The 16,433-nt window shown below is 32.6% G+C and overlaps 1 protein-coding gene across 1 annotated transcript; it reads right to left on the bottom strand.

The window, feature by feature from the left end:
* Window positions 1-1,370: 1,370 nt before the first annotated feature.
* Window positions 1,371-13,976, bottom strand: LOC111061251 (MAP kinase-activated protein kinase 2). The gene is made up of 8 exons (XM_022348947.2): window positions 13,568-13,976; window positions 11,923-12,062; window positions 11,458-11,522; window positions 10,577-10,684; window positions 8,110-8,208; window positions 6,764-6,839; window positions 5,240-5,450; window positions 1,371-3,895 (listed from the first exon to the last, which is right to left on the bottom strand). The coding sequence occupies exons 1-8, from the start codon at window positions 13,724-13,726 to the stop codon at window positions 3,674-3,676; spliced, it is 1,080 nt and encodes a 359-aa protein (XP_022204639.1). The 5' UTR covers window positions 13,727-13,976; the 3' UTR covers window positions 1,371-3,673.
* Window positions 13,977-16,433: the final 2,457 nt, after the last annotated feature.

Genomic DNA, 16,433 nt, shown 5'->3' with positions numbered 1-16,433 from the left:
ATAATCGGCCAGAAAGAAAAAATACTTCTCTTACTTGACTGACAGTTACAAGCAAGATGCAACAGTTTGCCACTGAAGTGTGTAGGGTATAAGAGTGTGAGCAGCGATAGCCTTAGTAGTGTTTATGTGGCTCTTTTCCAGATATTGTTCCCCATCTGCACGCGTGGTCATGCATGGTCTCGCGTGCACTTCCCATACGTGCATCCAATCTGATAATACCCTAAGAGTCTTCTCATACCCTTAGGGTAGGATCACATTATTGGATGCATATAAGTGCAAGTGCACGCGTAGTCATGCATGACAAAGCGCGCAGATGAGAAACAAAATCTGGAAAGAGCAATAGAAACACTCACACTGAACGCGTGCACTTGCTGGTGACGTTCAGAGAAAGCAGCGATAGCAAAGTAACTACGTGATTCTATGGCTCTTTTCGAAATATAATTCCACATCTGAACGCGTGGTCATGCATGGTCTCGCGTGCAGTTGCACATACGTGCATCCATACCCTCAGGGTATGATAAACATTAGATGCGTATACCTACAAGTGCACGTATGATCATGAATGAGCCGGAAAACAAAATCTGGAAAGAGCCATTGAAACACGTTGTGACTTGTATGTGGCTAACTACACTGAACGCAACCAACGAGTGCACGCGTTCAGTGTGAGTGTTCCTATTGCTCTTTCGACATTTTGTTTCTCATCTGCACGCTTGGTCATGCATGACTAGGCGTGAACTTGCACATATACTCAAACTATGTGATCAACCCTAAGGCTCAACTCACACTTACGCGACTCAAGTCGAGAAGAGACTGCGACTCTAGTCTCTTCTCGACGCAGCATGTGTTTTCAAATGGTGACGTCGCGGAGACTACAATCGACTGGTCTGAGTGTCACCATTCGGAAACTCATGCTGCGTCGAGAAGAGACTAGAGTCGCAGTCTCTTCTCGACTTGAGTCGCGTAAGTGTGAGTTGAGCCTAAGTCGTTAATTATACCATACATTAATAGTATAAATAAAAATATTAATCTGAGTACCTACATGTTTCAGCTACTAATGCCATTTTCAAGTGGCTTGAAGATGGCATTAGTAGCTGAAACATGCAGTGATGAAATAATTTATAAGGTTACTCAGATTAATATTTTTATTTATATTTAAAGTAGCCCTAAAGAAAAAATACATGATAGTATATTGTAGTAGCTTGGCAGAAGAGCATCAGGCGACTTTCATGTCCTAAATAGAAATAGTTAGCTTCATGGAAATCTGTTGGGATTTCCTGATGAGCCGGCTTAACGTTACTCATAAAAGTAACAACAGCAGAAATGACAGTTCAAAAGATCAAAATGGGAATTTATGAAATAAGTAGAATATATCAATCTTCAAATTTTGTGATAATTTACTGAATAGACAACAAGTAGGCCATTATTTTACAACCACATCATACACTTTTCAAATAAATGTTAAAACTTTCTTCATTACAAGCTAATTTGTTCCTTATAGATTCTATCACAAGATGGCCCAAATGCAAAAAATATTCACTTAATACGTACTTGCAAAGTAACTACTACAACCACGAAGATCCTAATAAATTCTTTTAGTCATTGAACATCATTCCAATTGCACTTTATTGGTAAATTGAATATCTGTTGAGCGATATCAAAGCTAACATTCTACTATAGTTTTGAAAGGCATCGACAGCCGTCATCAATGTAAAAAATATTGAGTGATTATTAACATTAAAAAGTATCTATTATTTCATGTAACATCAAATAAAAAAAATTCGAAGCTTGTATAAATGTTTAGTTATGTACAGTTTCAACTGAAATGTTCTTCCTTACTCAGTAATGACTGTGGGTAGTTATTATCAGCTATATGAGTATAATATCTTATTAAAAATACATTATATGGTTGAAATACTCTTAAAAATAAACTTTAAACCTTGCAATACACCGGTATTCGAATTCATGGCAAAAATGTTTTAACATAAACAAACAATCCCAAATCAATTAAATTCAAAGTAACTCATATAAACAGTATTTTCGAATTTTTAGATCGAATCAGTGTGAAAATATTTTTCAACATACTTTACCTCCTTATATTACCTTCATTAGACCAAAATCTATCACAAACAACATAAGTACGGCTACATTCATTGAATAGTTCATGCCAAGAAATTACCTAAAGTTGACTATATAAATTTTCCTAAAAATGATGAAATCACTATGAAACCAGGAAAAATAGCAATTCAATATGAATGATTGAAGGCTCAGAGTTTGCTGAAAATAGCAATGCTGTACTTGACTGATCTAGGATCTAGATTACCTTTGGACGGCAATACTTGGAATAATTAATTTAAAAATTGGCTGAATATTCCTGCACGACAGAGGATACCACGAATCAATTGCATGAATACATGACTCAATTGTAGACATAACTCAATTGGAATTCAGCCAGAATTTAGAAATAAACTGCAGTGACTCGAGTCATTATCTAGATACGTTGAAAGGTGACAAGAAACAATCGAATGGATGTCAACAATATACAATAATATTCTGTTACACAAAAAATGTTAGACTGTTTTGACAGTTTTATCTAATCTACCAAAACCCTTATTTTGTGATGATAAATCCCAGCACCTTTCCTTCAATTTGCCAGGCACCTAATAAAATAAAAGTCATAAAAGTAATAATAATATTCAGAACTACCAAACTCATTGAATAATTATTGTCAATTTTTAATTATTATTAAAATTAAAAATACATAAATCTCCGTTTACACGGTAACAAAATTCTCAGCAGAAGACATAGTTGATTCAAAATCTTAAATTAATAGGGAATTGTACAACTCAAACATTATTACTTAAAGAATAATATTCTATACTGCTTTAGTTAAACAGCATTCGTCATAATTTAGTGAGGTACAGATGTCAACTATTTCTAGTCTAAACACACCTTATTTATGCTTGTCAATATGATATTAAAACTCCGCAATAAATCTAAAATAAAATACTTAAAATGAAGTTGACTTGCAAGTATCACATCAATGACAAAATGAATTAATACGACGTCTCAAAATAATGCTTAAAAATGAATTTCATTCTCTATTCAACTATTAAAACTTTAAAATGGAAGCCGATAACAACAAATTCTCTTAAACCAATACTATATCCTTCTTAGAATATTATTTTATTAATTAGGGGACTGTTCTCCTCTGTGTTGGGATGACTCATCTTATTCAATTTTGTATTCTAGACTGATTCAACTTATGGAAATTCAAGTGATTGTTAGATCTTTAAAGATGTATATTACTGTTTATATTCAGAAACTGTTGAAATAAACTGATATTATTCATCTTTGAGAAAACCTGACTGTGGCGATGAGATTAAAACAATAAAATCAAAATCAACAAATGTTGAGAGCTCATCAAGAGACGTGTGGTTTCTCAAGTTACAAGTCCTGTTACAGTAGTCGACAGAATGGAATTTGTAGCTCGACCCTCCAAAAAGAAGAAAATACTGAATCAAGGACGAAGAATTCCGTAGTTATAGAATGTTGAAAAGAAAGAATCTCATATCGGAATCATAGAATCATCATGTCCTAGTCGGTCTGTAAACCAAGTTACCATAAATACTGTAATTTATGATTATAAAGCGTAATCGATTGGAGTGAGATGCTCTTATTCGGATTGAGGTAGGGCGGATGCTGCACTCTTCTTGCGTCGTTTGTTCAGTAGCGGGTTGTTGGAGTTGTTTATGGTTTTGATCCGCACCTGATCATAGTCCACTCGCATAGTAGCCAGAGATCTGGTCATTTCCTCTTGCACCTCTGGCCAGACGTCCTCACCCTCCCGCAATATCCGCCCCGTGTGAAGAGGTGTTTGAGGGACCTCAGTGTAGAGCTGAAAAGAAAAAATAGCATTACTTCAAGAATTTCTATCCAAACATGAACTGTCGAATAATAATTTAATAAGAGTCGACAGTGTAGAGCTGAGAAGAAGAAAATAGCATTACTTCAAGAATTTCCACCCAAACTTGAACTGCTGAATAATAATTTAATAAGAATCGATTTTTACATCCACTACAATAAATTCACTATTTAATAAGAATTTATTGGCATTCACTACAGTAAATTCTCTATCTCGATGATTCTATGCTGAAGATTGAGCTCAGTGCCTTGAAACGCGTTCGGATTTTACTAAATTTGTAAAGGATGTTTATAGATTATGAAAAAGCACTCAAGCCAAATGATAACATCAACAACTTAGATACCGTATTTAATTACTCATAGAATACCAAAGTTTATGGAAATGCGTCATATTTAGTTAAGTATTCAATATGTCCTCCATTAGGTGCACAGACTGTATCTAGCAAGTTAGTAATTCATTTTTAATTGTGTATTAAGGTATCCACTGTTACTGAAGCTGATATTCTGTTTTTCAATTTTAATTTCAAAGGAACAACATTCTATACTTTTTAATATTGAGTTACTGGTATCAGCAAAAGCTTTAAAGACAGAAGACACATAATTTGGATGAATCACCAAGTGAAATTACCTAAACTTTGGATTTTGCGAGTAATTTAGTATTATGTGATTTATTGATGTTTCATAATTCTTTTTCAGAAAGCATAAACATATAAATCTATGAAATTCGATCATTCATTTAGAAACATTCAATACTGTTGTAAGAGTGAAATTTGATAATTTGTTGGAAAATACAATCATTATTATGGATACTATCATCATAACAAGCAGTGACGACTCGTGTTAAGGTTGAACGGTTGCACAACACCCCCATTCTCTTAGATAGTCAATGGATTATAAATGAAGTGATTAAATCAATAAATGAGGTTGTATTATTATCTTAATAGATTATATAAGTTTCACAATTTCATCATAATCCTATAATATGAGCAGCAAACTGTAAAACGTGAACACAGTTCACGCGAAATCAGAATACGGCGGAGCTGAATAGTGAATACAGGATTTGAGGTTGCAATGCTCCTGTAACCTAAATCCTGTAGGCGTCCTATTACTATGTATATTAGCGTTGATATATCTTTCCACTCGAGAACAACTAATGTGGTAGCATTTTTTCGCCGCTTGTGGCGCTATCAGTCCATAGCAGTCTATAATTTTTTCTAGACTTAATTTTTCTTCAACTGTCTGTCTAATGTTAAAAACCAAACTTTCGTTGCAAATGATCTAGAGAGCCAGGGGGGGGATAGAATTTTGAAAAACATACCTTAATCCACCTGTTTTCCATGACCTGATCTATGGTCAAACGTGCGTTCGGATCCACACAAATCATTCCCGAGATAAGATCCTTAGCATCTTGGGACACATTGCTCCACTCAGGACTTGAGAAGTCGTACTGTCCGGTACGAATTCTTTTCTTCATACCAGGAGACAAAGCGTGGCCATGGTTGCTGAAGAACGGTGGGAATCCGCATAGTCTGAAAACGGAACAAATAAAATTCATGAAGTCGAAAATTCAATAAAAAATAAAATTGAATTCATTTTTTAATCAATACAAAGAAAAACAGATACAGAATATTATTTTCAAACATTGACAGTATTGAATGAACAAGTTGATAAGATTAATTCATGCCAATTTAATCAACTCTAAACAGAGCTCCCCCAGTTAAATAGTTGTGATCGCTAACAATCTGCAATTCTATTCACCAACGAACAATTCTGATTTTTATATCAGTCTCCAATCACACATGATTTACCTAATTGCAAGAAACTTACTAGATCCAGTAATTTAGCAAGCACTATATTAATTTGGCTTACTTTATTCATCTCACGACCAATCATTTATAGTGTGGAATTTGAACAGAATAGATGATTAGATATAGGTTGGTGGATGGATTCATAAACTAATATTGAAATTCATAGATTAAATACGGTTAGAGCATCAAATATTTGTGGCAGAAAATGACAGTGGTTGAAGTAGATAGGATATTATCCTTTTCTTTGAGTAGATATTTTGTGCATAGTGAGATTCCTGTTATAAATTCAGTACCTGATTAACATTGGTTTGCTATCCTTATCTGTCATCAGACTATTAGACAAAGCAGATCTTTTTTCAACTCCGCACTGTTGCTAAATCGTTTCTAGGCTATAGAAAGTATAATGAGCTAGGACCAGAATATTTTACCTCAATTATGAAAATGTATTATTAAATAATTTTCTTAGGATTTCCGACTATGGCATTTTATTTTTGGCAAAAGTGATAATCGTTGGCCTAGGATGTTTTACGAACACGAAATGTTATTCTAAAACAATATTCAAGGATTAAGAAATGCTCTATTTCATGGATGATTGGTGAGATGAGCCCAAGCTGTAGAATTCACTTTATTATACAATTCAATGTATTACATTGTAAAATGTAGTTTGTCTTTTTATTTTTGAAGATAGTGATTCTGCTACGATGCCCATATGTTTTCCGGGCAGAGAATTTTATGAAGAAACAATATTTAAAAATTGGAGATATTCTGTAGGTACGGTAATTATTATTGTTGCAGAAATTCCAAAGCTCTGGAATGTTTCAACATATGAAACTTACAGGACGTGAAATTCGCAACCTTACGATGACAAACATGTTCCTACTCTAGTAAACATGTAATTAAAGTGAAGTTTTTGGAAATTCAATACTTATTTGATTACTCACCTTTAAGATTACCTATCAGATAATTATTATATTATTCTAATAGTTCAAACTAAGATGAAAACATTAATGATATCACCATGAACAAATACTTACAAAATATACATTATAACTCCTAGAGACCAAATATCGCAGTTCTTGCCATATTTATCGGGACCCAGTACTTCTGGTGCTGTAAATTAAGTTCAATAATTTTACAATATGGAATGAATAAATAAATTATTCTATATATGTCTTGTTGAATCACCAAAAAAATCAAAAAAGAAAAACTATAAAAATCATTATGACAAAAAATAAGTTGCAGTATCATACTGGATACTTCAAGACAGGTTACACGAAATTCTAAAAACTTGAATTGAAATTTGACAACTGAATATTGGCTACCTATTAATAAGATACAAATATCTTAATTTGAGAAGATATTGCTTTCTACAAGGAATTCGTTCTGTTTCAATAGTTAATGGTTTACTGGAGATAAGTATTAAATGAAAATATACGCCATTCAAAATAAATGAAGATTAGAAAAAAGTTTGTTCAAGTCTATGTAAGCTACATCCAAATAAAAACAAACAAAAAGCCACTGAATATGAATTATTCTAGCAATGAGACTGTTATGTACTGATTATATCAATTATAATATAAGGAAAGAGTTGAATAAATTTTTTGGAGTACCTATAAACAATAGTATAAGTAAACATAATCCATCAACAAGTTTGTATTTCACTGCATACGTCTATCTTCTAGCTTATTTCGTAATTCCATTCAATATTCAGGAAATCATGAGGAAGAGAATTCTGTATTACTTTTTTATACAAAGTATAAATTGTCGACAGGGTCCCATCGTGAACAGTCTAATAGAACAAACTATTCATTGATTCAGAAGATAAAAATAATAGGCTACTTGAGAGTTGGAAAATATAAGAGGACTTGGAATAATTAGATAAATTTCACCAGTGGCTGGATTCACTAGGGGATTCAGAGTCACCTGTTCCGTTAGAATTGATAGGTGAATATGTAAGTTGTGTCTTATGAAACGGGCCCCTGATGTGAAACGGCAGTAACTGAACACAAAGAGTACTTAATAACGAAATAGTACTTTGCTTCAAATTTACTAACCAATTAGCCATTCAAATGATGCTACCTACTATAAAATTCTTTAAATTATTCACAGAGGGCAATTGAGCTGTCCAAAAAGTGAATTCACCAAAGGAATTTTGGTTCGTGGAGCCTTGCTTGCTTGAGGATGGCAGAAGATAGAGCCACTTATAGTAGTTGAGATTACGGATCATGCGTTCAACGTTCAAGTCTACACTCCCGGATTGCATAAGCGACGGTTGTTCGGTACCTTAGGTGACCTTTTGAGGCCAGCTCCGCTAATTTTATCAATTATGAGACACTAGTAAAGTGTAGGCACAAATGTGCCTACTGGTAAGAACACATACCAACGTAGTACGGTGTGAAGCAAGGGGTCTGCAGAGTCGCCTTGGAATCGGTTTCCTTTGCAAAACCAAAGTCTGTCAGTTTCAAAATTCCATCAGCATCTGTATAGAATTGAAAAATGAGGTGCAAATTACTTTGGTTCGCAACCCAACAAACCATGTTGGTACATTCCAAGGTTAATAGAAGGTTGAGCTACTACTATAGTCAGCCATATACTATGGCACTATATAGCCACCTTATAATGGCAGTGTATGATTGATGATAGTGTTGTTATCCTTGTCTAACATGCAACAAAACAGATAGCACTATCTCTCTCTAGCTTTGCAATGTTGTCAGTTTGCCAGAAATATTTTATTTCACTTTTGACAGTGACAAATAATACTCAGCCGCCATGTTTTATTTTGATTTATAACAAAATTATAACTTTATATAAATTTATTGTAGAGGAGTCGTATGATTGATTTTAAATGTATTTTTGAATAAATTAAATTATTTTTAGATATTACCGTATGAGAAACACAAATTATACATAAAATGCAACTTTAAAAGTTAATAACTTTGAGACAATCCTAGACTTCAATTTACCGGAATAGGTTAGGCCTACACTGGTACCGGTATAAATAATATTGAAAGGTCATTTCATCATTATTTCCATTGAAATTATCTTATTATAGATAGAATTTCTATTATTTTTAAAAGAAATTGGAATAGAATACCTAGCGAAAGACTTAATTGCTGTTGTTTTGAAGTTCAGATTCGTGAATCACAGCTTTTCAAATTAGCCGCCATTTCAGGCTTGGAAATCTGATCTCAGTTATGAAAGCAAAGTTTAGAATCAAATGATGGAAAAATAGATTTTATTGATGAATTTAATTGATTTGACATGAAATTTATAATTTAATCAAAGGAATTGAAATTAATATCAGGTCAAATTTAATGGGATGAATTGAATAACAGCTGTGTACACTCAGTGGTAAAATGGAGTCAATTCTGCAACGTTGTTCTCGTATCTTCCTTCACTGCCATTATAACGTGGACCTCACTATAGCTAGTACGATGACATCAACACATCAAGTTGGATTCCCACATATCAGTGACAGTGGAAATATAATTTTCATGAGTTCTGTTTGGACTGTTCCCACTTAGCACGGCTGAGCAAGTATGAATAGTCCCATTGCAATTAATGGAAATAATACTCTCACTGTACCGGTCACTGAAATGTGGGAATCCAGCTCAATACTGTACTACAATCAGCTGACAAGTGTAAATCTCAAATCAACTTCATAATTCCTCAGTGAACAAGCATAATTTTCAGTAAGAGAATTTAATTGAATGCTTGTATAAATTTCTTACTAAAATTATGCAAGCAATAATTGAAGATAAACGTTTGACACAGTATTTGGTGAGATGAAGAGATATTTATTCATAGAAGTGGTCAAATATTACGAATTTATTTGGAGAAAAACACAAACATGTTTCAACTACTATCGTGCTATCTTTGTTTGTTTTGAAATGATAAGGTTTGGCATATAATCAAATATAACTTGATTGTGATTTAGTATTAGTTTTATGAACTTTTGAATGATGTGTCTAAAATATGAAAATTAAAATTTTATTGAACTGTTGAATGTTTAACAGTGCATCCTTGATCATGCTCTAATCTACGAATTGCTGTTCCGGGTTAGCACTATATTCAACTTCATGAAAGGAATTATGCAAATAATAATAATAATGATTTGTAATTACGCCATAAAAACTTAGTAAGCCTGGGTTAGTAACTGGACTATCTATGGTGAATATTAAAACATCAACGATGTTTATTTAACAGAGCTAAGTTTTGGATGTCAGAAACAAATTGATGAGTAAATGTTGATTTTGAATGATATTAATCTATATTTTGATTGGTCTGGACATTTGAAAACATGCAACAAAAATAAGATTCTAATAAGGTTCTACAAGAGAGAAACAGTATCGCTTGCGCAATACTCAATCCCCCCTCACGCCTCAGCGATTCAATTTCTTTGTCGTGACTCAACCAACAAAATTACAATTAAACTTCAAAATGATTTATAAAGAGCTCAACTAAAGACAAAAAAATATATATTTTTTCATAAGAATCGATAAAATCGATGGAATGAAAGAAACCTTGAGAAAGCCCATGGCAGTCTAGTAGAACTAATAAAATAAATCACCTCAAAATAAAAACTGTTTAGAATGTCAATGAATGTCTTGACTTTTTGGCAGTGCCGAAAGTCAATTGGAATTTCACTCATTTGTTACATAAAAAGTACATTTTTGTAAAATTTATTGATAAGAAATAGTTTCCTATCTATTAAAAAATTACTTTGCAATAAGTATAAAAGATATTAAAACATTATGTTTGAAAGATAACAAAACCAATACTTAGATTGTTGTAATTGGAACATAACAGTCGACTTCAATGTGGAAGTAATCGAATAGATTGCTCACCTTTACTAGAATACAGAAGGTTCTCTGGTTTGAGGTCTCTATGTGCAATAGCTCGATCATGAAGATACTTTACAGCTGAGCAAATATGTCGCATTATTTCAGCCGCTTCTATAAATGACAACAATAATTTTTTCACATATGAAGCACGAAAGAATTAGAATTATAAAGATAAAAAACTTGAAATGAAAGAAGAAAAAAACAATATCTTCTTACTGAATTATTCAATATTGATATTATGAGTATAATACCAACATTATTATTGATTTATAATATCACTATTTAGTCCATCAATGAATAAACAAAATAAACAAGAATATTTTAAGACGTGTATTCTTTCTCTCCTATATTATAATTCATAATTTTATACAATAATGTTTTTTAAGTGAAGTTTTAATAAAAGTGTTTTTTAAGTGAAGTTTTAATAAAAGTGTTTTTTATGTAAACATTTATTAACCTACTCAAATTGTTAGTAGTAACACACGTTTCGCGAAGTTGTATGACAACATCAACACTGAGGAAATGGAAAATAGAACAACCAAATTCTACTTCAAATGTCTCAAATAGTAATGACATGCAAAAATTAATTTTATAAAGATTTGCTTTTCATTTAGATTACAAAATTGAAACATAAATCCTGCATAAGTTTTGAAATATTAGAAAAAGCAAGAGATTCGTATCTAGGATCATGAGACATTTGAAAAGATTTCGGGAATTGGATTATAAAACTGATACTTATATTTAGATGATGAAAAGATTTAATTTGGTAACCCAAATTTAAAAACACAAACATCTGTCCTGCAGTTGCTCTTACAATCGTTTTAATTCTTTGTGGCTTGAAATGGGCGTAAATTGAATTAATAAATTAAGTAATTGAGGCATACCTCTTTCAGTGAATGAGCCGTCTGGTTGTTCCTGAATTCTTTGGAACAGTTCACCTCCTTCCATACTGCAAAAATACATTCAATTAAATTAAACACTGTTATCAGAAGCGTTGTAGAAAGATACTGATGTAGTGTATTATTGAAGAAGATTTTATCACAATTGTAAGATTTGGATGTAACAATCGGAAAAATACATTATAAATACAGATAATATTGTGGGATCAGTCTCCAAAAATGAAATAAATCAAGATGAGCAAGGTTTCAAATCAGATCATGTAACTAGAATTTTTAGCTTGAAGGAATCGACATCTCAATTGAAATGATTTCATCAACCGGGAAAATTGGTTCAAGTCCTGAGATTATCTCACTGTACTTGAATAGAACAAATAATAGCCTAATTTAAATCGTGTAGCAAATATTGCTTGAGTGATAGAAGAGGGTTCAGGATATTGAATAATAGCTTACCATTCCATGATAACATATAATCGATCTCTATGACCACTTGAGTTCCGGTACACATCGATAATTTTCACAATATGCTTATGTCCGCTCACTCTCCTGTGGATTTCAACTTCTCCTCTTGCTTTGGTACCATCATCCAAAACCTAAAAAACATAACCAGAATAATTAGATTTAGTTTAGTCATTAGATAAAAGATGGTCTCTATGCAAAATTGTGAGAACATTTTTTTTCTAACCAGATTCTTTAATTTGGTAACTTTCCTTACAATAACCAAACTTCAACTAAAATTATTTTCTTGAAATTGTAGCAAAGTTTATTTTAATGCTTGCAACGTTTTGCGGTTAGCTGTCCAAAAGGAGGTAGGCTAGACAAATCCTACACATTTATAATCTTGTTATAAGCATTTTCAACTAGTATTAGTTTCGGAAATGGAAAAGAACATTCATTGTTGAAATTGGCGCAATCTTTCTATATATAACCTTCAATAGCTTGACCCTTGAACGACAATGCTAAACACTTCAACGACAATAATTCAACAGTATGATATTCATGATTAGAAGTGTTACACTGGTGGTGCTGTTTACATCCAGTAGAGATGGGTAGATTCAAGATTTTTGACTTTAACCTTTTGAAGGGATGGTATTAAAAATCAGACGTGCATTAGGAGACCAGTGGGTCACCAAGTGTCCGAGCGAGTCACAGAGCATTAGTTCCTAAAAGCGCTTATCACACTATAGTGAGGTCCACGTTATAATGGCAGTGGATAAAGATAGAAGAATAGCGATGCCGATTCTCTGCACTAATTAATTATATTCCTACACTGTCAAAAACATAATTGGCATCATTGTGGACCTAGAAAAGGATAGTACCACCGGCTTTGTTGAATGATAGACAAGGATAGTAAAACCTAAGTTGATCAAATACTGTAATCATTATAACGTGAACCTCACTATAGGGTCGCTAGTCCCGCCACCAATCATGGTGTCTCACTGGTGTACCAGCGTGGATTTAGACTCGGCGACCAATTGTAGCTCTCTAGTAATAACTGTAATAGACCTAACTGTAATAAGAGCCTTAGTGGCTGGCTATAATCTAGTTTGACCAATCAGACAGTTCAAATGTCATGAAAATAATACATTATCGTCTTATAAATTACTTGTTAGAGTTTCAGAATATACTTTTATCCAATTTTATATCTCAAAAAACTCATGCTCTACTGTCAGTGGTTAACAATGTTCTCCCAATAAAATCTTAGCTAAAAATTATAGGTTATGTTCCTTTTGATTTGTGTTCATTACATCATATTACATGCCAAGTTGCTGTGACCTAATCATTATTTTCAACAGCCTTGGATTTCTCATGGAATATAATACTGCAGCTAACATGAAAATGTTCAATATAATAAAATTATGAATATTATTTGTAATGAATACAACGATTCCAAATTGCTGGAATGACAGCAGAGCATTGCAATTCAAAACATTGAATTTGAATGATTCTTTTGTAAATTATTGTGAATCTTCAAGAACTAGAAGTTCTTCTTTTGAATGATGATTAATTTCAAGAGTATAATGATAGGCCAATTCAGAATAAACAACATTGAGAAATAATATAGGTTAAGTTGTAATAGCAAGCGTGATACACTTACCTTGAGTGCGTGCATCTGCTTAGTTTTCTTGTTTTTGCATTTCACTACCTTCCCATTAATTCCTAATCCTAGAACAGTATCATATATTTCATAATCCTCCGTAATAGGAGTTGTTTTAGGTATCAACCTAATACCGACGTTCTGAACCTCGTCATTCATGTTTGTAAAACCAGATTACTGTTAACGATGAACACAAAACTGAATATTAATTATTGAAAAAAGAAGTGAAGTACATAATTATTTCCCTTCTCACACAAAGATCAAACGAAGACACATCAACTAACTACTCAAGAACATAGGAAGGAAGTGTACTTGATAGATAAACATTAAAATCAATGGAACTGGAACTCAGAATCAGATCAGACGAAGGAAAACTACAGGAGCAGGTGCAGGAGTGAGAGCGAGTATCAGAAATCAAGTGACTCGAGTTGTATCGACTCCCATCATATCGATACTTTCTATTGATGGTTCTCATCTGTCGACACTTCTGTGCAACAGGTTTTTGAAAACTGTTTCACTGATGACATTTTTCAGTTTTCTGATTCGGCTTTTACCCCATAAAAGGCTACTGTACGGTATACAATTGAGAATAAGAGAAAATTAAAAAAAAGACTATTTTATAAGACTACTTATTATACTTTTTGAGGTTTAACTTATTATATTATGATATTTAACCTACACTATATGAGTTATGCCCCTAAAAAGTTGGACAAATTGTATAGCCTACAGATAAAATATAATGGATTCATGACATTTTAAAAATAATCTTCATTCTTAACAGTTTTTTATGAAAAAAAAACAAAAAATACGGTATTAATTTTTGAGGAATTTATTTAAATTAAAAAAAACTTTTCGAACGCTCATATCTCAAAAATTAATAATAAGCCATTTTTTCTTAAGCGTTATTTTAATTTAGTAGCGTTATTTTAATTTAGTAGCGATATTTTAATTTAGTAGCATTATTTTAACTTATAACTTGATAGTATTCAAATCGAAAACCTGCGAAAAATGTCACCAATAAAATTTTCCTATGTTGTGCTCAGGCTTATTAATCTAGTACTTTTTTATTGCAGATGATGCACTCAAAAACTTTTTTCTTGTGCGTGTGTAATTGATGAGATGATCAAACATCCATGCCTACCGGCGGGATTAGAACCCACAATCAGGCAGTGCTAGAGCAGACTAAACGGTGCATCTGCAAATTCCCAGACCAACCAATCGACCTATACCTCCTAATGCAGAGTGCAGATTATATACAGTCCATCCATTACGATCTGAGAACTCTGATAATTTGGAGAAGGAACATCAAGTTATCTACTACAAATCAAATATATATAATATTAAAAATGCATACTTATACATACACTCAGCTTTAATGATTCGTGATGCGAAATATATAATTATATCAGATGCGGTATCTGCTCAAGTTTTACAGAAGCTTTAATATAGCTTATATAGAGTCAATAATGTTTGTCATAATAGTAAAAATACTTGCATTTTGACCAGTAAGAATGTTTTTCTTTTTGAATAATGAATATAATTATATCTAATAAGTAAAAGGTTAACACTTAAGAAAAGGTTATAGGCACTATATAGCACTCAATAAATAAATTAATATTATTCTATTCATTTATAATTGTTAAAAAAGCATGTCATGCTTTTCATATGTTTGAAAGAAACAACAATTGATTTCATGTATAACTCAAGCTAAACAATAACTCGAGTTTATTTGAAATAACTAGTAATGATGATGTTATCAATGTTGTAAATTGATTTTTTTAAATATATTATAATGAAATAAAACAGACCAGTTCCGCTATTTTATTTCCTTCACTTTCTCTTTTCAACCCTGTCACTAAATTTAAATAGAATGACATCTAAGTCATTGAAGAGGATGAAGAGTGAAACGGGGAAAATTAATCTTATTTTTCATCCTAGATTTTTCATTACGATAGAATTGAGGATTAAGTGCATGAGAGTCTTTTCTTTGTTGCTTTTTATTCTTTCGCCTATGCATTCTGTTAGTTTTTCTCACTGTGTCCATTATCATTATTTTGTTTTTATATACCAGTTTCATTTAATTTTCAGTGACTCTGAAAGAACAATTTTAATATAATACGGTAATGAAGAAAATTATTCTATCTATTTTCTTCTATAAGATTAGATTAGATATAAAAAGGTATGATTTTGTTTATACCAAAATAGATTGTAAATTTAGTTTTGTTAAAAGAGTTCTTTGTTGATTAAAAAATTATTTTTCTTGTTTCGTTTTGTTAAATACTTACTTTACTTACTTTCATTGGCGCTACAGTCCGATGTGGACCTTGGCCTCCAGCACAATTCGCCTCCAATCGTCTCTCCTCTCCGCCACATTCTACCATCCTCTGATGCCCAAAACACGCAAATCGTCCCTCACATCCTCCAGCCATCTCCTCCTGGGCCTTCCTCTCCTACGCGTACCAATCATTTTACTTTTTAACAACTTATGCGGTAGTCTGCAGTGCTCCATTCTCTGGACATGCCCCAACCATCTCAACCGTTGCGCCTTTATAACTCGTACAATATCTTCTGGTCCCATGAAATTGGCAATCTCTTCATTTTTTATGATACGCCACCCATATTCTGTCCTGACTGGTCCCATGATACGCCTTACAACTTTTCTCTCAAAAACACGCAATGCTTGCTCTTCTCTACTAGTCAGCGTCCACGTCTCAGCACCATAGGTGGCCACTGGTCTGATCAGTTTTGTATAGCCGCAGCTTAGACATGCGTGATAAGATCGTTTTTTTAAATATTGGTACAAATGTTTACAATATTCATAACAAATAGTGTAAAAGTATAACACAATTGATTCAGTTTATTTTAG

Source organism: Nilaparvata lugens, chromosome X, assembly GCF_014356525.2.
Source record: "Nilaparvata lugens isolate BPH chromosome X, ASM1435652v1, whole genome shotgun sequence".
Lineage (NCBI taxonomy): Eukaryota > Metazoa > Arthropoda > Insecta > Hemiptera > Delphacidae > Nilaparvata > Nilaparvata lugens.
The sequence above is the reverse complement of the archived record's forward strand: the minus strand, read 5'-3'. Positions and strand labels throughout refer to the sequence as shown.

What these genes read in the sequence shown, in the direction of transcription:
- LOC111061251 (XM_022348947.2), bottom strand. Translation starts at nt 13,726, where the DNA reads ATGAATGACGAGGTTCAGAACGTCGGTATTAGGTTGATACCTAAAACA. An exon ending in TTATATGTTATCATGGAATG is followed by an intron (nt 11,523 to 11,922) that starts GTAAGCTATTAT and finishes GTATTTTTGCAG; the next exon opens with TATGGAAGGAGGTGAACTGT. An exon ending in TGGAAAACAGGTGGATTAAG is followed by an intron (nt 3,896 to 5,239) that starts GTATGTTTTTCA and finishes TTTTCTTTTCAG; the next exon opens with CTCTACACTGAGGTCCCTCA.